General features: G+C 46.4%; 1 protein-coding gene across 1 annotated transcript in view; it reads left to right on the top strand.

Moving 5' to 3' along the window:
* The first annotated feature begins 1,638 nt into the window (after positions 1–1,638).
* The window catches only part of SLC16A2 (solute carrier family 16 member 2), a 136,786-nt gene continuing 123,385 nt past the window's right edge, over positions 1,639–15,039 (top strand). The window contains exon 1 of the mRNA XM_043571295.1: positions 1,639–2,899. Coding sequence (XP_043427230.1) covers positions 2,242–2,899 — 658 coding nt within the window. The 5' untranslated portion in view covers positions 1,639–2,241. The remainder of the gene's footprint in view (positions 2,900–15,039) is intronic.

Below are 15,039 nucleotides of genomic sequence, written 5' to 3' on the forward strand. Positions count from 1 at the left end.
TTTTAACAGTCTCTTATGCTTTGGCTCTCTTCCACTCTAACCTCTTTTTTTTTTTCCTTCCCCTCCCCCATGGGTTCCTGTTAAGTTTCTCAGGATCCACATAAGAGTGAAACCATATGGTATCTGTCTTTCTCTGTATGGCTTATTTCACTTAGCATCACACTCTCCAGTTCCATCCACGTTGCTACAAAAGGCCATATTTCATTTTTTCTCATTGCTTCGTAGAATTCCATTGTGTATATAAACCACAATTTCTTCATCCATTCATCAGTTGATGGACATTTAGGCTCTTTCCATAATTTGGCTATTGTTGAGAGTGCTGCTATGAACATTGGGGTACAAGTGGCCCTATGCATCACTTACCTCTTTCTATGAGTAGAAGCCTTCTATGCCTTTATGCTTTCTCTCTTTTAGGCAGGGACACCCGACCCCTAGCCCCAGACTGTTAAAATCCTTCTCAATATTCAAGGTCCATCTAGGCCACAACCTCTTCCAGACACCTACTGAGATTGCTCAGTCAAATCCTGCCTTCCCGCCTCTGCCCCTCTCCCAAAAAGGCAAGCCCTAGACTCCTGTGGCGAAGCTTAGGAAGTGAGGCTTTGATGTATGGAGACCTGCCTTGAATTCCAGCTTGTACTTGATTTATTTCATGACCTTAGGCTAAAAAAATGCCTTGACCTCCTTGAGCCTCAGGTTTTGTTCTTGACTAAAGAGGTGGCAGTGAAGGCGCTTTATTCCCTCAAGCAATGCCTGCTCTGCTCACCAGTATGGCTCTCGCGATTCGTGAATTTGGACAGATTACTTTCATGACAGGCAAGCTCCTTGAAACCCCTCTATTCTTCCGCCCAGTTCGGTCTGCTTTTACGTGCTTAATAATTCTACGTTCGTCTGCATCTGCCAGAGCCATGAGCTGAATTTTCACCCAGCATATAGTCTTTTCACCCAGCAAGAAGGTTAATGAGATGCTGAGTAGAAACCGCTTGGCACTCGCCGGCCTGCTAGTGGAGACCGGAGTAGCTTAGTAACCACACTACGACCTGATGATCAGTGCATAAGACGCGTGGGCCCTCAGCTGACGCAGAACTTCCCGGGATCGCGGGACCGGTCCCCAGGACTGAGGCTGGACACAGCAGCGCACTTTGGCAGGGGGCCAGGCGGCCCACAAGGCAAATCACCCATCCTTGCCTCCTGGGATCCATGCGCTCTCTGGGTACCCAAATCCCCCTTACCCTCGCAGGGCTGGGGCCTTAGTCTGGGACATTCAGTGGGATTCCTACGTCTCTAAGCCTCAGGTAGGCGGACAGGGGCTGTGGGTGCTGGAAAGACACCCTTGGCCCGTGGCTCCGCAGAGTCCTGAGGGCCGGAAGATCCGCGCTTGTCCAAACTGGCGTCTTGACCCGGCCCCGACTCTTCGATCCCCACTGAGGGACGGAGAGCCAGGAGGAGCCTGAGCTGAGCTTAGGCTCCCGCCCTGCCCGGGCCCGGCCCCCTCCGGTGCCACTGCACCTCCCTCCCTTCCTGGCCCAGCCCCCGAACCAGACCCGGCCCTCTATGGCTCCTCTGGGCTCCAGGTTGGCGCAAACAAAACCCTGATTGACTGCCCAGAGGGGCGGGTTTCGCTGCCGGGCTGTCTCCTCCCATTCGCGTCCCGCCGGGGATTTGCCGGGAAGGGCGGGGGCGAACAGGGAGAGACTGGTGGGGTGGGAGGGGTTGTGCAGGACCGTGGGAGGCAGAGACCCCGGGCTCTAGAAGATTGTGCCCACCATCTGTCCGAAGCCTGGGCTTTCCCCCTCTAGGTCGCTTTTCTCAAGCTCAAGTGGGGGACAAAGGGACTCCCGAGGACAGGGTGGAGTCTCTCAAAGTCCAGGTCTCATCCTGGGGTCCTCAGGACCACTCCAGTTCCAGGATGCGTGTGAGGAAGAAGGGAGTGAGACCAAAAGACAGTGGGGCTTCCCTGGAAATTTTGGGTTGATCAATGTCTGTTTGGAGCCTGTGTGGAGAAGGCACGGGAAACAGGACAGTTTGTGGAAAAACCATTTTAACTCTCCCTCTATTGGGCATATGGACAAAGAAGACAGGATTCAGTAGTTTTGAAAGGAAGTTGAGGTAGGGAGCAGGGCTGAAGTACGCGGGCGAGTATGGGGAGCAGGAAGGGCTAGGGAGAAGAGCAAGGTTCTAGCGGCTGCCTGTTGAGGGAGGAAGAGGTGGGGGGGAAAAGAGGAGGGGGAGGAGAGAGATGACATGGGGAGAGCAGAAGGGGGGTTGGACGTGGGAGGAGGAGGAGAGGACTCGAGGGACCGTCTGTCGCGGGACAGGCTGGCCAGCTGGGGCGCGGAGCCGGGAGGAGGAGGCAGCGGCAGCAGCAGTGCTCTGAGGAGCAGCAGCAGCAGCGGCGGCGGCAGAAACAAGTACCAGCCACACAGCGGCTCCTCTCGCCTGAGCAGCCACAGTCCCCCTGCCGAGATGGCGCTGCAAAGCCTGGCGAGCAAGGAAGCCAAGGGGCCCTGGCGGGAGGCAGACCAAAAACAGCAGGAGTGGGTGGGAAGCGCCGAGCCAGAGCCAGAGCCTGAGCCGGTGCCAGTGCCCCCACCAGAACCGCAGCCAGAGCCACAGCCGGAGCCACAGCCGGAGCCACAACCCCTACCGGACCCTGCTCCCCTGCCGGAGTTGGAATTTGAGCCCGAGCCAGTGCATGAACCCAAGTCCACGCCCGCCGTGGAGACCCGCGGCACCGCTCGAGGCTTCCAGCCCCCCGAAGGTGGCTTCGGCTGGATGGTGGTCTTCGCTGCCACCTGGTGCAACGGATCCATCTTTGGCATCCAGAACTCTTTTGGGATCCTCTACTCCATGCTGCTGCAGGAGGAAAGAGAGAAAAATCGCCAAGTAGAGTTCCAAGCAGGTGAGTGGCCCCGCGCACCCCTCCTGGCATTTGGACAAGGGTGTCCTCTGCTCCCACTGCTGCTGACCCCTGACCTCACAGTCGTAGGCGCCCCTTCAGCTTTCCTCTTCTACTCCTCCCCCTTGTCCCTTGCCCACGGCCCTGCTAAGGCGCAAGTTGCGGGGCTCTGGGCACCCTAAGCTGTTGGAGACTAAGCACAAGACGTCCCTTGGGTGGGACCTGGGATATTCATTGATCACATGCAAGGAATGAACTTTTTTGCCCTGGGACAAATCCAGACGCACTTTTTTTTTTCTTTTAATATGCTGACCATGTGTAGTGAGAGAAAATATTTGCAGATTTTTTTGGAGGGGGAAGTCACGGAGACAGGAGAGAGTTGGGAGGCAGGGAGGGCTTTGAGAGAAATACTGTACTGCAGATCTTCGCAGCAGCCCCTGTTCCCGTACCGGGAGCCGAGGTGTTTTCTGTCAAAAACACTTTAGGAATACTGGTGACTGAGCGGAGTCAAACACAACCAGGCGTGTGTGTCTGCTGCAGACAGAAAAGGAGGGGGGGAGTGCGGGTGGGGTGTGCGCGCACGTCTCTTTGCCAGTGGTGGTTATGGCCCAGCCAGGTCAGGCCATCCTCTGTCACTCTGAGGAATCCAGCATATCTCCGTGCCCTCTGAGCTGAACCCCAAAGCAAGCAGAGAGGCGGTCTCCAAAGTCTCCTGCCAGAGAATTGTAAGGCGACTGGCAGGCTGGGCCCTGAGACTCACTCCACGCCTCCCCCAACCTGAGCCTTGCTCTCCCTGGCACTCTTAGTCTCTCCACTCTCCGCGGGATGCCTGTTTCGGCCTTAGCGGAAATGCTGGCCTTCACCTCTCCGGATTTCACTTGGGGCTGACATGGTCTTCTTCCCTAACAGAAGCAGGGCCAGGGAGCATAGCCTTAGCTTTCTAGGCCCAGCGACTGTAAGACTGCAAGTTTGCATTCTCCTCGCATTGAATCTGCCTGTGGGCTGGTGAAGTCAGAGGAGCCATCCTGTTTTCTCAGAAAGCCAACGACGTTGCCCTCTCAGCAGTTCTGATGAGGAGTCTAGGGAAGGAGTGAAGGATTTGGGATGCCCTCTCCCTCAAGGCTCGCTCCTTCTTGTGTCTCCTAGGGACAGCTCCACTAGTCTTGCCCAAAGTTGGCCACTCAGAATAGGTGGTTTTTCATAGTGTTGCCCTGGGGCTGAAGGGTTCCCTCTTCTCGCCGCCATAACATGTACTTCTGCTGCCCTCTGGGGGGGCCTCGGGATTATTTATTGAACAGAGAAACCTTGAATTCTAGGGCATTCACTGGTGGATTCCCTGGGCGTTTGGACAGCTTCTCCTACCACTCTGAACCAAGGACCCATCTTTTTTTGTTGTTGTTGTTTGTTTTGTCATTGTTTTGTTTGTTTGTTTGTTTGTTTGTTTGCAGCTTCATTGGGCTGCCTTTGAAGAAGAGGTTTGGAGCTATTGGTACCTCTTGTGACCTATTGGCACCGCACAGTGTGGGACCCACTTGAAAGTTAGACTGTGTATCAATGGCTGTCCAGGGTGGAGACTACCAGGCCACATTGATTCCTGAAAGTAGGGGGGTCCCTGGACTGTGTGGAACAACTGGAAAGAAGGTCACTGCCACATTTACCCCTGGGAATACCTTTTCCTTGCTTTGATTCAGTTCAGGGGCTCCTGGGAAGGCAGCCAGGGTAGGGCCTTTTGCTGTTGTCTAGGTTACCTAGGAGGGCACCTGCTGAGCATTGCCCTGTGGTTAAAGGCAGGCTGTTGGCCTTCAGAGTCAGTGGCAAAGTCTGGGTGAAACTTCATGGGAGGTAGTGGGGGATGGGCTGAAGCTAGACCCTGGCATTCATGTCCTGTGAGCAGGCTTGGAGCTGGGCCCTTTGGAGTGTGTAATAAAACTTGGGAAAATCACTACTTTACCAGGAAGAGGTTTACTGCTGGGGAACAAACTTCAAAGTAGGTGATCATAGGGGACTCAGGGGGAGGGCTGGCTGGGACTTTCCGGTCAAGACCTCACAGTGCAGCTGGGAAGGGGGGGGTGCACTGGGCTGTGCAGAGCTGTAGCTGGTGTGTACTGTGACACAGACTAGGTCCATTGAAGGGGTAGGTTTACTGGTTTAAATTATGGTGAGTACAGGTCAAGAAGGGACAGAAAGGAATTTGGTATGTCCCCAGGGTCTCAGAATACTTTGGCTTAGGTCTTTGCTGTGGTGCATCTTGAATTCATGAAAGTTGTTTTTGATACTGAATACTCTTGGGAACACCTCAGTTTTTATTTTGAAGAGGTCAAGAACACCCCACCACATTCTTGAGCTCCTAGAAAATCTCATCCTTAGCACTAACTTTCTTTGGCCCCTCAGCTTTCCCAAGCAACCACTCAGATCCTGAGATTACAAATGTGTCTCTGCCTCCACACGCTTTCTGCAGTTTACTCAACATTTCCCAGCAACCTAGGTCACAGCACTAGTGTCTCAAGGGATAGAAAAAGCCAGTAGAAGCTTGCTAAAATGTTTACCAGCCAGTATTTGCCTAATAGCCATTCTGGGGAACTTGGAACATATACTCCTATAGTCAAGGAGGTTGGTGCACTCTCCATTTCCATTAATGTCTGACATGCCTTTCATCTCTAAAAATCTATGAATTTATGGAGGCACCACACAGCCCACATTCTCTTTGGCTAGGCCTAATATCTTCACAGTCCTAAATCTGCTGCTGATTGGCTTTATGAGTCTGAGGTTCTGCAGATAATTGTGACTGTTATGAGGGAGCCCCAGAGGAAGGTAGTTTAATCTGTGGGAGCTAACTACACATCAGAGAGGTCTCTGGGCATGGGAAAAAAACCATGGACAGTAGAAGGAAAGTGGAATTCAGGCCATTCTAGAGCATGCAATGTACACTTTTTGTGGACTCTGTGATGTGTACAGTTCTGTGGTGACACTAGCAGTTTATCTTATGCCTTCACCTGTTTTTAAAGGGAAACCAACTTACCCTGGGTCTTATGCCTGGGAAGAATGGCAGGCAATAGGTTCCTGTGATGGAGGCAAGTGACCAAGGTCTGATTTAGGGGAAAAGGAAAAGATCAGGAGAGAAATGAGTCTATACTTTTTGCAGAGCTGGTGGGAAATTTGGGAATCCTCCTGCCCAGACCAAGCAGCAGACAAGACAGGGAAGCCAGGCAATTTGGTGGAAAGTATATCATGGCTTCCTGGGTTTAGAGGAGAGACTTTTGGAAGGAAGAGGGTAAAGAGGAACAAGGTAACATTGGTTGCAAGCCCCAAGTCATTATTGGAACCCCAAGTGGGTTAGAGCTGAGGCAGGCTTAGGATTGGGGATCCAGGGGACAAGGTAGACCAAGCCAGAGTTGTTACCAGTGGCTCAAAGCTTAGGTCTTTTTAAATGTGTTTCAGAGTAAACCCATTAGTCTGCACTTTGCACCTTTACTGCCAGTCTACCACTGAGCCATAAAATATGATGGGAGGTATCTTTTATTGGGCAGTTCATAAGCATGTCCCTTGTAGGCTCCTAGGTTGGAGGATTGGGGCTAGGGCTCTCACCATCCATGGAAAGGGACAAGGGTCAGGAGAATTTACTACTGGGCTCAAGATTGTTCAGACTCATGGATCACTCTAATGGAGACAGAATTTTCTAGGCATGGGGAAAATGGGTACACTATGCATTTGGGCAGAGAGTTCCAACGATGGGTGGGGTCAAAGGTAAGTTAAGCTATCTTTCTCTCATTGCTTCGTTCAGTGTCTCATTGGGCTGACCAGTAAATTGCTTAATTTAGGAAGCAGGTATTTTTTGAGCAAGTCTGCCAGGATCTTGTCTTTGGCTGAAGGTTTTGCCTACTGTCCAGATAATCTTGACCAGGTTGGCTTAGAGCCTGCAAAGGAGCTTTGGGCCACAGGGTCATTGGCCAGGCATCCTTCAAGTGACTCTTCTGTCTTCTTTCCAATAAACTGGGTCCAAACCTAGGACCTTGACTCATACTGCAAGGGATGAGGAGAAGAGGTTGGGATATTTGGAAGACAACCGGGGGGATGCTTGTTTTAGCTGGAGTAGCTGGTTGAGGCTGGATCCCTGGCTCACTGTTCAGTGGCCTCAAAGGCTCATTCTAAATATAAATCTGGACACTAAAGGGCTGGTGATCTCAGTAATACCAGCTAGACAGTGACTAAGAGTTAGACAACTTGTGCCCCTGACTTGCTCTGTGACTTTGAGCAGGTACTTTACCTCTCTGTACTTCAATTTACCTATCTGTAAGATGAGAAGGTTTGAGTAGATGAACTTTATAGCTCTGCCGTTCTATCCTTCTAGAATTATGTTATATTTTATTCTTTACTATTCACTTGACATACATTTTGACTCATTCAGACAAAATGGAAATCTGTTAATCTATCTGCCTGAATGAAGATGCAGACAAAATTAAGAGGCAATTAGGAAAACAATGAAAAACCATGTAGATATTATTTTCCCATGTCATATGAATTAAAAGATTATAGGACTGCTTATATATACACCATTGTGGTTGAAAAGATCCACTACTTTTTATCCGTGTGTAAAGGCAACTCTGGATGTACAACTGCTTCTCCCAGAATGCCCTGCTTAGCATGGAACTGGAGCCCCAAGAGAATTCCCTCAACTTGGCTTGCTGCAGGCTAGTAGGCTAGTAGTAGTAGGTCTGTATGCTGCTGTTTCCAGTATTTGAGCCTGTTCCTAAAAAACATTAAACTATAAGCATTTACTTAAGCTTCAGCTTGGACCCTTCTCCAGAAACTTAATTTCCCACAGCTCACTCTTATTTCTCAGAAATAATGGTTAGTACGACCTTGATTTGCTGTTACTTCAGGGTAGAAGAGTAAACCAAGATTTTAAATGTGACATAGTGGTTTCCTTCAGGGGGCTTCAGACAGAGAATCTTTATAGCTGGCTTAGGGCTACTGCCTGGGTCCCACTGTGGTTGGGTATGGGTATGGGTTTGGGTATGAGGACTGCTGTTTCAATCCTAGAGGAGGCCCTATTGGGTATCCCTGGTCAACTTCACTTTCATTCAGGGCTTAGCTGAGAGTGTGGCTACTGAAGTAGCATGCAGAGAGCTCTCTCTCATTTTCCCCTAAATTTATACTTACTTGTCACTGGAAACATTTCCTCCAGTGCCACAAAGAGTAAACAAGCAGCTGGACTGTCAACATTTGCAGAAATATGTAAAGGATGCCATCTCAACTTTTTGAACAGATCAGTTTCCCAAGACGGTGTGCTGCTTTTACCACCAGCATATTTTTGTTTTGTCTTTTTAAAAGAAAGAATCATTTACTCTTTTCAGATTGTGTAAAAGATGGAGTGGACTCTCTTTCCTTGGAACTGTCTCACTTGGGAGTCAACGAGTAAACCTTAGAGAAAAGGCTTTATTTGTAATACACACACACACACACACACACACACACACCATATGCCTCACCTGAAGCCATGGATGATGAAAAAAATTATTTTCCCATCTGTTTATGGAATCAGGTTTAACATAACAGAGGCTTCTGTAGGGGTTATGGGAGATTAGCACAAAGGGCCCAGACTGAACAACTTGTTAGGTGAGAGTGATGGAGAGAATATGGCTAGCCTGGGATGTATCTCTTGTCCTGTACCCCTTTGTAACTCCCCAACACTGGAACTTGGAAACATTTATTATAAGTTCCTTTCTGTTTCCATCCCTCCCCTTATCCTGCATCACTCTCCGTACTCAAAGGTTACTGGGAAGCGGGTTTAGAACACTCCAGCCCTCTCTCATTTTAGGGATGATAGAGGACAAAGCCCAAGAACATTTAATTACCTACCTTGAAGGAGGGTGCTGTGGTTAGTAATATGAAATCATCTGGCACCTATTTGTGGTGGGGAATGTGGCCTGTGTGGGTGGCTTGAGGAAGTACATGTGTCTTCACCCTGGTAGTCTTGCCTATCTCTATCTTCTACTTTGCTCCAGTTTCTGGGGTTGACAGGAGAAGAGTGGATGAAATTGGCTGTCCCAACCATATTTTCTAGGATCCTCCTATTTTCATGGTGCATTTGTACCACCTTTGTTAGATATGCCATCCCCTTTCCTCCCAGTATTGTTATCTCTATTCTCTTTCTTTCTCTTGCTCAATTAATGGAATAACTGGAGTTCAAGATGTGATAGAGGCCCAACTCCAGCATGGATCTTGGCCCATTTCTACATACTCCACAGAGGCATCTCTTCCTTTTTCCCTTTTCTTCCCTCTCTTACTCTTCACTTTCTGGGGGAAAGGTGACTTTCTATGTAGCAGTCAAGAGTGTGGAAGCCATTAGCTCTGGATTTTTGTAATAAGATAGCTACCATGAACTCTCTTTTGTCATTTCCACACTCCTTTTCATAGCCCCAGGACCCCAAACAAGGAGATAGTATTGTAGCAAGTCTTACCCAAGTATATTCAACAAATGTCCTGGTCAGTTGTACCCCTTTGTCTTCAAATCCTTACTTTCCTTGTTCTGGGGCAACTGAACCTTCAGAGATTTCAGATTGGTTTTCAGCAGCTTCGGTGGTTCTTGAAGAACAGAAGTCTTCATTCCATTTTGAGTCTCATCATCTCTCTTCTTGCTAAAAAATACTACAGAATTGGTTGTAGAGGAGCCAGAGAAGGGAGGAGACAGACACTAGGTCCTAACTAGAGTTAAAAGTGCCTTCAGTGATGGTAGAAAGAGAGGAAGTAAAACTTCCAGGTTAGTTGCTTCCCTGCTTCTATGTAGCTGAAGGGAAAAGAGGAAGGAAAATGTCGCTAAACAAGCAGTCCCTACACAATCTTTTTGCTCAATTTACCTTGTGGATCTACCCACCCACAGAGATCAGCCTCTTATCCAGGCTGAAAGGGTATGTGCATGAACTCATATGTCCAGACATATGTGTATGTGTGTATATCTTGGCATGTGATGTCTGTCTGGGCCAATTAGCACAGTTTCTTAGAACATACACCTATGAGGCTGAGATCACAGGTTCAGTCATTTGTTCAGGTCACTGAGCTTCTCACAAAGAAAAAGAGCTCTTTGTCTATTTACCATTCATACTCTTCATGTGGGATTGCCACTAATCCCAAGGTGACTGGGTAAAAGTATGGAGATGACTCTCTATAAGCCCACCCTGCTACTTACTATTATTATTATTATTAACATTTATTTAGTATTTAGCAAGTAAATTTGTGCCAGGCATTATATTAAGCTCTTTACATGTACCAGCTCATTTTAATTCTCAACAACACTAGGAAATAGGTACCATTATTTTCTCCATTTTGTAGATAAAAAGACACAGGCACAGAAGTTAACTAACTTGCTTAAGCTCATATGTCAAGAAATGGCAGAGCCAGGATTTGAACACAGAGAATCTGAGTCCAGAATTCCTGCTTTTATTTATTTATTTATTTATTTATTTATTTTTATTTTTTTCAACGTTTATTTGAACCGCGAACAGACCGCGAGATCGTGACCTGGCTGAAGTCGGACGCTTAACCGACTGTGCCAACCAGGCGCCCCAAGAATTCTTGCTTTTAAATATCACCTAATACATAGTAAGGATGGGAATAGGCAGCTACCAAGGGGACTGCTGCCAAGCTTTCCATTCCTGTAGCCTCAGGGCATCCTTTTGACTAATGGATAAAAAAGATGACCAAGAAAAGGTTTAATAGACAAAAGTTTGACAGTCTTCTGATATATGGCATACTCCTCTAACTACCCATCTCACTCTACCCAGAGTCATGATCCTTGGGTACAAAAAGGGCTAGAGAAATGGTCTCTTCTTAATTGGTTAGACTTGAACAAGTCATATAAACTTCCACGTCTTCAGTGTTCTCATCTGCACAATGGAACCAACAGTATTTTATAGGTCTATGAAGGATCCAATGGAATTATGTATATGAAAGGTCTTTGTAAATTGTGAAGGAATTGGTGCTATTTTTATTCTTATTATCCAGTGACCTGTTCTAGCCCTTAGAAATTGAGTTGCTATACCTTTCTTTAAATGTTTCTGTAAGGAGAATCAGCCTCTTCCCCACCTTCCACCTCCCCATTCAATCTCTTTCTCATATCCCCTCTGTATTATTCTGCAACTTGATCTGGGTGTCCTGTAGCTAAGGACTGGCTGTGTTTTCTTTGTTCCTCAGTTCTCTAAGAGCCCTGAGAAAGGAGGGGCCATATCCCAGGTCATATACATTCAAGGAAACAAGACATGTTACAATATTTACAGCTCTTGGCAGGAGCTCACAAACCTCCCTACAAGTCAAGGACTGAGTTTTTTAGGAGGAGTTGCTAGGGATTGGGGGATGGGTGGGTTGAGTGGTGGGTGAAGTTAAGGCGTCACTTCCTCCCGAGGGTCTCTTACAGAGCCTCTGTTCTCCTGCAGGTAGTAAGGAAGAAGGAAAGGGATATTTAGGGTCAGAAGGTCTGGGCCAGGGGATATTAAGCGTAGAAGGGGCCTTGCTCTTTTGTATTCAGTTTTGGAGTGGGCCAATTTCCTTGTGTTTAAACAGGATAGCCCTGGAGAACAGAGGACGCAGAAGGCCAGAGGCTTGGAGACTGCAATAGTAGTTTTGAACAAGCATTTTAGTGACCCTTAGGGAGCTTCCATTAAGACCATTTAGTAGGCAAATCAGAATGGAAATGTTTCTATTTTTTGTTACAAACAACAAAACAAAATCTCCAAGTCTTTCTTTGAGACTAAGATTTCAATACAGTAGGATTCATCATCTTGATTTGTGGTTATTTTTTTTAATGTTTATTTATTTTTGAGAGGGAGAGGGAGAGAGACAGAGTGCGAGTGGTCGAGGGGGCAGAGAGAGAGAGGGAGACACAGAATCCAAAGCAGGCTCCAGGCTCTGAGCTGTCAGCACAGAGCCGGATGCGGGGCTCCAACTTACAAACCGTGAGATCATGACCTAAGCTGAAGTCAGACATCTAACTGACTGAGCTACCCAGGCGCCCCGATTTTTGGTTATTTAAATGTCTGAGCTAGAAGGCATTTTACAGACCACCTCATCTTACCCCATCTGGTGCCTATTTTATAAGTAGAGAATGGAGTTCTGGAAAGATGTGACCTCAATCAACATTATAGTCAGATGATTATAGTGGAGATTGGTTTGTAAGAGGGTTTGGGAAATAGGTGCAAAGGATGGGGTTTTTGTCACCTTAGGGGGTCCTCAATCCAATTCACTGTCGTACTGCCCCTTCTTCTCTCCCTGAATTTTTCCAAAGTCAATCCCCAGGCATTACTTTGTGTAGATTGTATTGTGTTTTAACAAATGTGATTTATTTATTTAATATGAAACAAAATCCAAGAGGTACAACACTGTAAAGTCTCTCTCCAACCCCTGTCTCCCAGTTACCTTGTCCCCTCCCTAGAGGCCACCAGTGTTGTCTAGTGTGTCCTTCCAGAGATATTCTGTTTATGTACAAGCAATTGTGTGGTGTGTGTGTGTTGTGTGTGTGTGCCTACACATTCTATTTGTAAAGCACAAATGGTAGCCCATATTTCATATTATCTTCCACCTTGCATTTTATACTTTAAAATATATCTTGGATATTATTATGCATTAAATACATAAGCTCACACTCTTTTTTTATAACTGCACTGTATTCCATTATATGGGTATATCATAATTTACTTAATCAACACTTTGCTAATAGGCATTAAAGCTGTTACTAATCTTTGAATATGGGCTTTTGAATCAAACAGCACTATATTCAATTAGTTACCACATGGCTGGCTGTGACAAAGGTTTTAACTTGTTGAAATCTGAGTTTTCTCATGCATAAAATAAGGATAATAATAACATCTTTCATTATTGGTATGGAGATTAAATGAGATGAGGCATACAAAATATGTAGCATATAGTCAGCACATATTTTGTTCAATAAGTGTTATTTTTTTTCATGCTCACAATCCCTCCCCATACCCTTTACCTCCAATTCAATTAACGTTGGTTCAATTCAAGTCAATAAGTGTTTATTATGTGCAAGGCTAGACATTGGATAAGCCAGAGAAGGAAAAGTGTCCCTCAAGAAGTTTATAATTTCTTTGCAAAGACATAACATACCAAACAATTGCAGATTGTTTTTAAGTAGTAAAAACATGTGTATATATAAAATTGAGTGCAATTTTTGTGTGGTGATGTGGAAAAGGAGAGATGAGTGTGAGGATTCAAGAGGAATCAAGGAAGGTTTGCTGGAAGAGTTGTAACTCAAAATGGGATTTAGCTAAGTGAAGAGGTACCTATGAATTGGGTAGTTGCAGGATGAGTGTTGAGAATTAGACACTTTGGTTGTTGCTCAGAGTCTGGGTCTTTGCCCTCTGAGAGTCCAGTGAGTCACTTTTCCCCATTAGGCCCTGACCCAGAAGACAGGGTGGAGTAGAGGGGTAGGAGGAGAGGAAGATACTGAGGACATTTGGAGAAGAGCATGGGGTGGGAGGATGTCTGGGCATTGGGCCACGGAATGAGGCGCCTGCAACTGGCTTGTAGCATAGCCTGCCCAACCTACACCACCCGCTTTTCCATGTCAGCAGCCCAGGCACTTTTTCTGAGGTCCGAGGGGAGGAATAAAGGGCAGGAGAGAAGAGATGGCAACAGCTCTCAGCTCCTTACCCTTATACTGTGAACCCTAGGAAAAGGGAAGACTACTGAGTGGTGACAATCCCTTCTGTATGTGGCACATTGTAATTTATATCTTAGTTGATGTCTATCCTTGCAACAGAGACAGTTATGAAATAAAATACTTAGTTGAATCTCATCATGTGCCACCATCTCTGATCACAAGTGCTATGTTGAGGGGTTCTGGAAAATGGAAAGTCAGTGTGGTTCATATTTAGTTGGGGAAAATTTCACAACAGGGAAGGGTTGTGTAGAGACTTATATTCCCATTTTATAGTTGCAGAAAATGGAAAACACACTGAGAGTAAGTGAGTGGCCTAAGGTCATACACTTAATATTTAGCAGAGGTGAGGCTAGAATCCAAGTATTCCAGTTCCATGGTCAATGGGAATGGATACTAGGAGCTCCCTGAAAGCTAGAATAGAGCTTTCCCTAAATTTGATAGCAGCCTGAAGTTTAAGTGTGTGGATAAGAAGAAGTGTGGTATGATGAAAAACAAACAAACAATTGGGAAGTGAAAAGTTAAGGGAGATGGAAATTAATGTCATGGAAGGAAGGATCTGGGCCTCACTAACTTGCTGGTTGGGATCAAGAAATGTATTGGATTGGGAATCAGGAGACCTGGGTTCTGCTTTTAGCTCTGTTTACTGTCTTTGTGACCCTGATAAGTCCCTTTCTTTTTTCTTGGCCCCAAGTTCTTCACTAATGCAATGAGAAGGCTGGACCTCCCAGAGACTTAGTGCTTATAACTAGTGACTTATATAAACCAAAGAGGCCTTGGGGTGCTTCCTGGCAAGGTGATGGGGAATGGTAAGGTAGTAAGAAAACAACTTCTCTGATGAAAATGGAAAACAATTCCTCACAGATTTAAGAAACGATGAATTTTGGAAAGGATAGCTATCCTGTGTTGTCCATCCTGTCTCCTCGGAGAATTCCATCCAAGAGGGGCAAAGAGAGCATGCATGCACAAGTGAACAAGTACCTCAATGCAAAGCAGAAATTTGGTGGGACTGATTATGATATGCTGAGTCAAGATGCCTAGAAATATTTCCTGAATATTCTCCACTTTAAGACCCCTTTCCTAAGATCTTGGCTTTATCTTTAAAAAGGTGGTTGTGTCTTAAGGGTGAAATACAACTGAGAATTCTCCTTTCATGGAGGCTTCTTGAGTGAGCACTAAAGTGGAGCCAAACTGCTTGAGTAAATCCTGGCTTCACCACTTATCCAGGTCCTTAGTCAGGCCACTTAACCTCTCTGTGCTGCTATGTCCTCATTTGTAAGAGGCGGATAGTAAGAATACTTACTGTATAGGGTTGTTAAATGAGTTATATATAGCTTGGAAGAGTGTCTGGCACGTGGTAAGTGCTGTATAACCATTTGATATTCTTATTATCTCACTAGTAGGCTAGTGTAACCCCAGGTGAGCCCAAGGGAGCTTAGCATTACTCAGTCAGGAATTCTGGGGGGTAAAC

The sequence above is a fragment of the Prionailurus bengalensis genome, chromosome X (assembly GCF_016509475.1).
Source record: "Prionailurus bengalensis isolate Pbe53 chromosome X, Fcat_Pben_1.1_paternal_pri, whole genome shotgun sequence".
In the NCBI taxonomy this organism is placed as follows: Eukaryota; Metazoa; Chordata; class Mammalia; order Carnivora; family Felidae; genus Prionailurus; species Prionailurus bengalensis.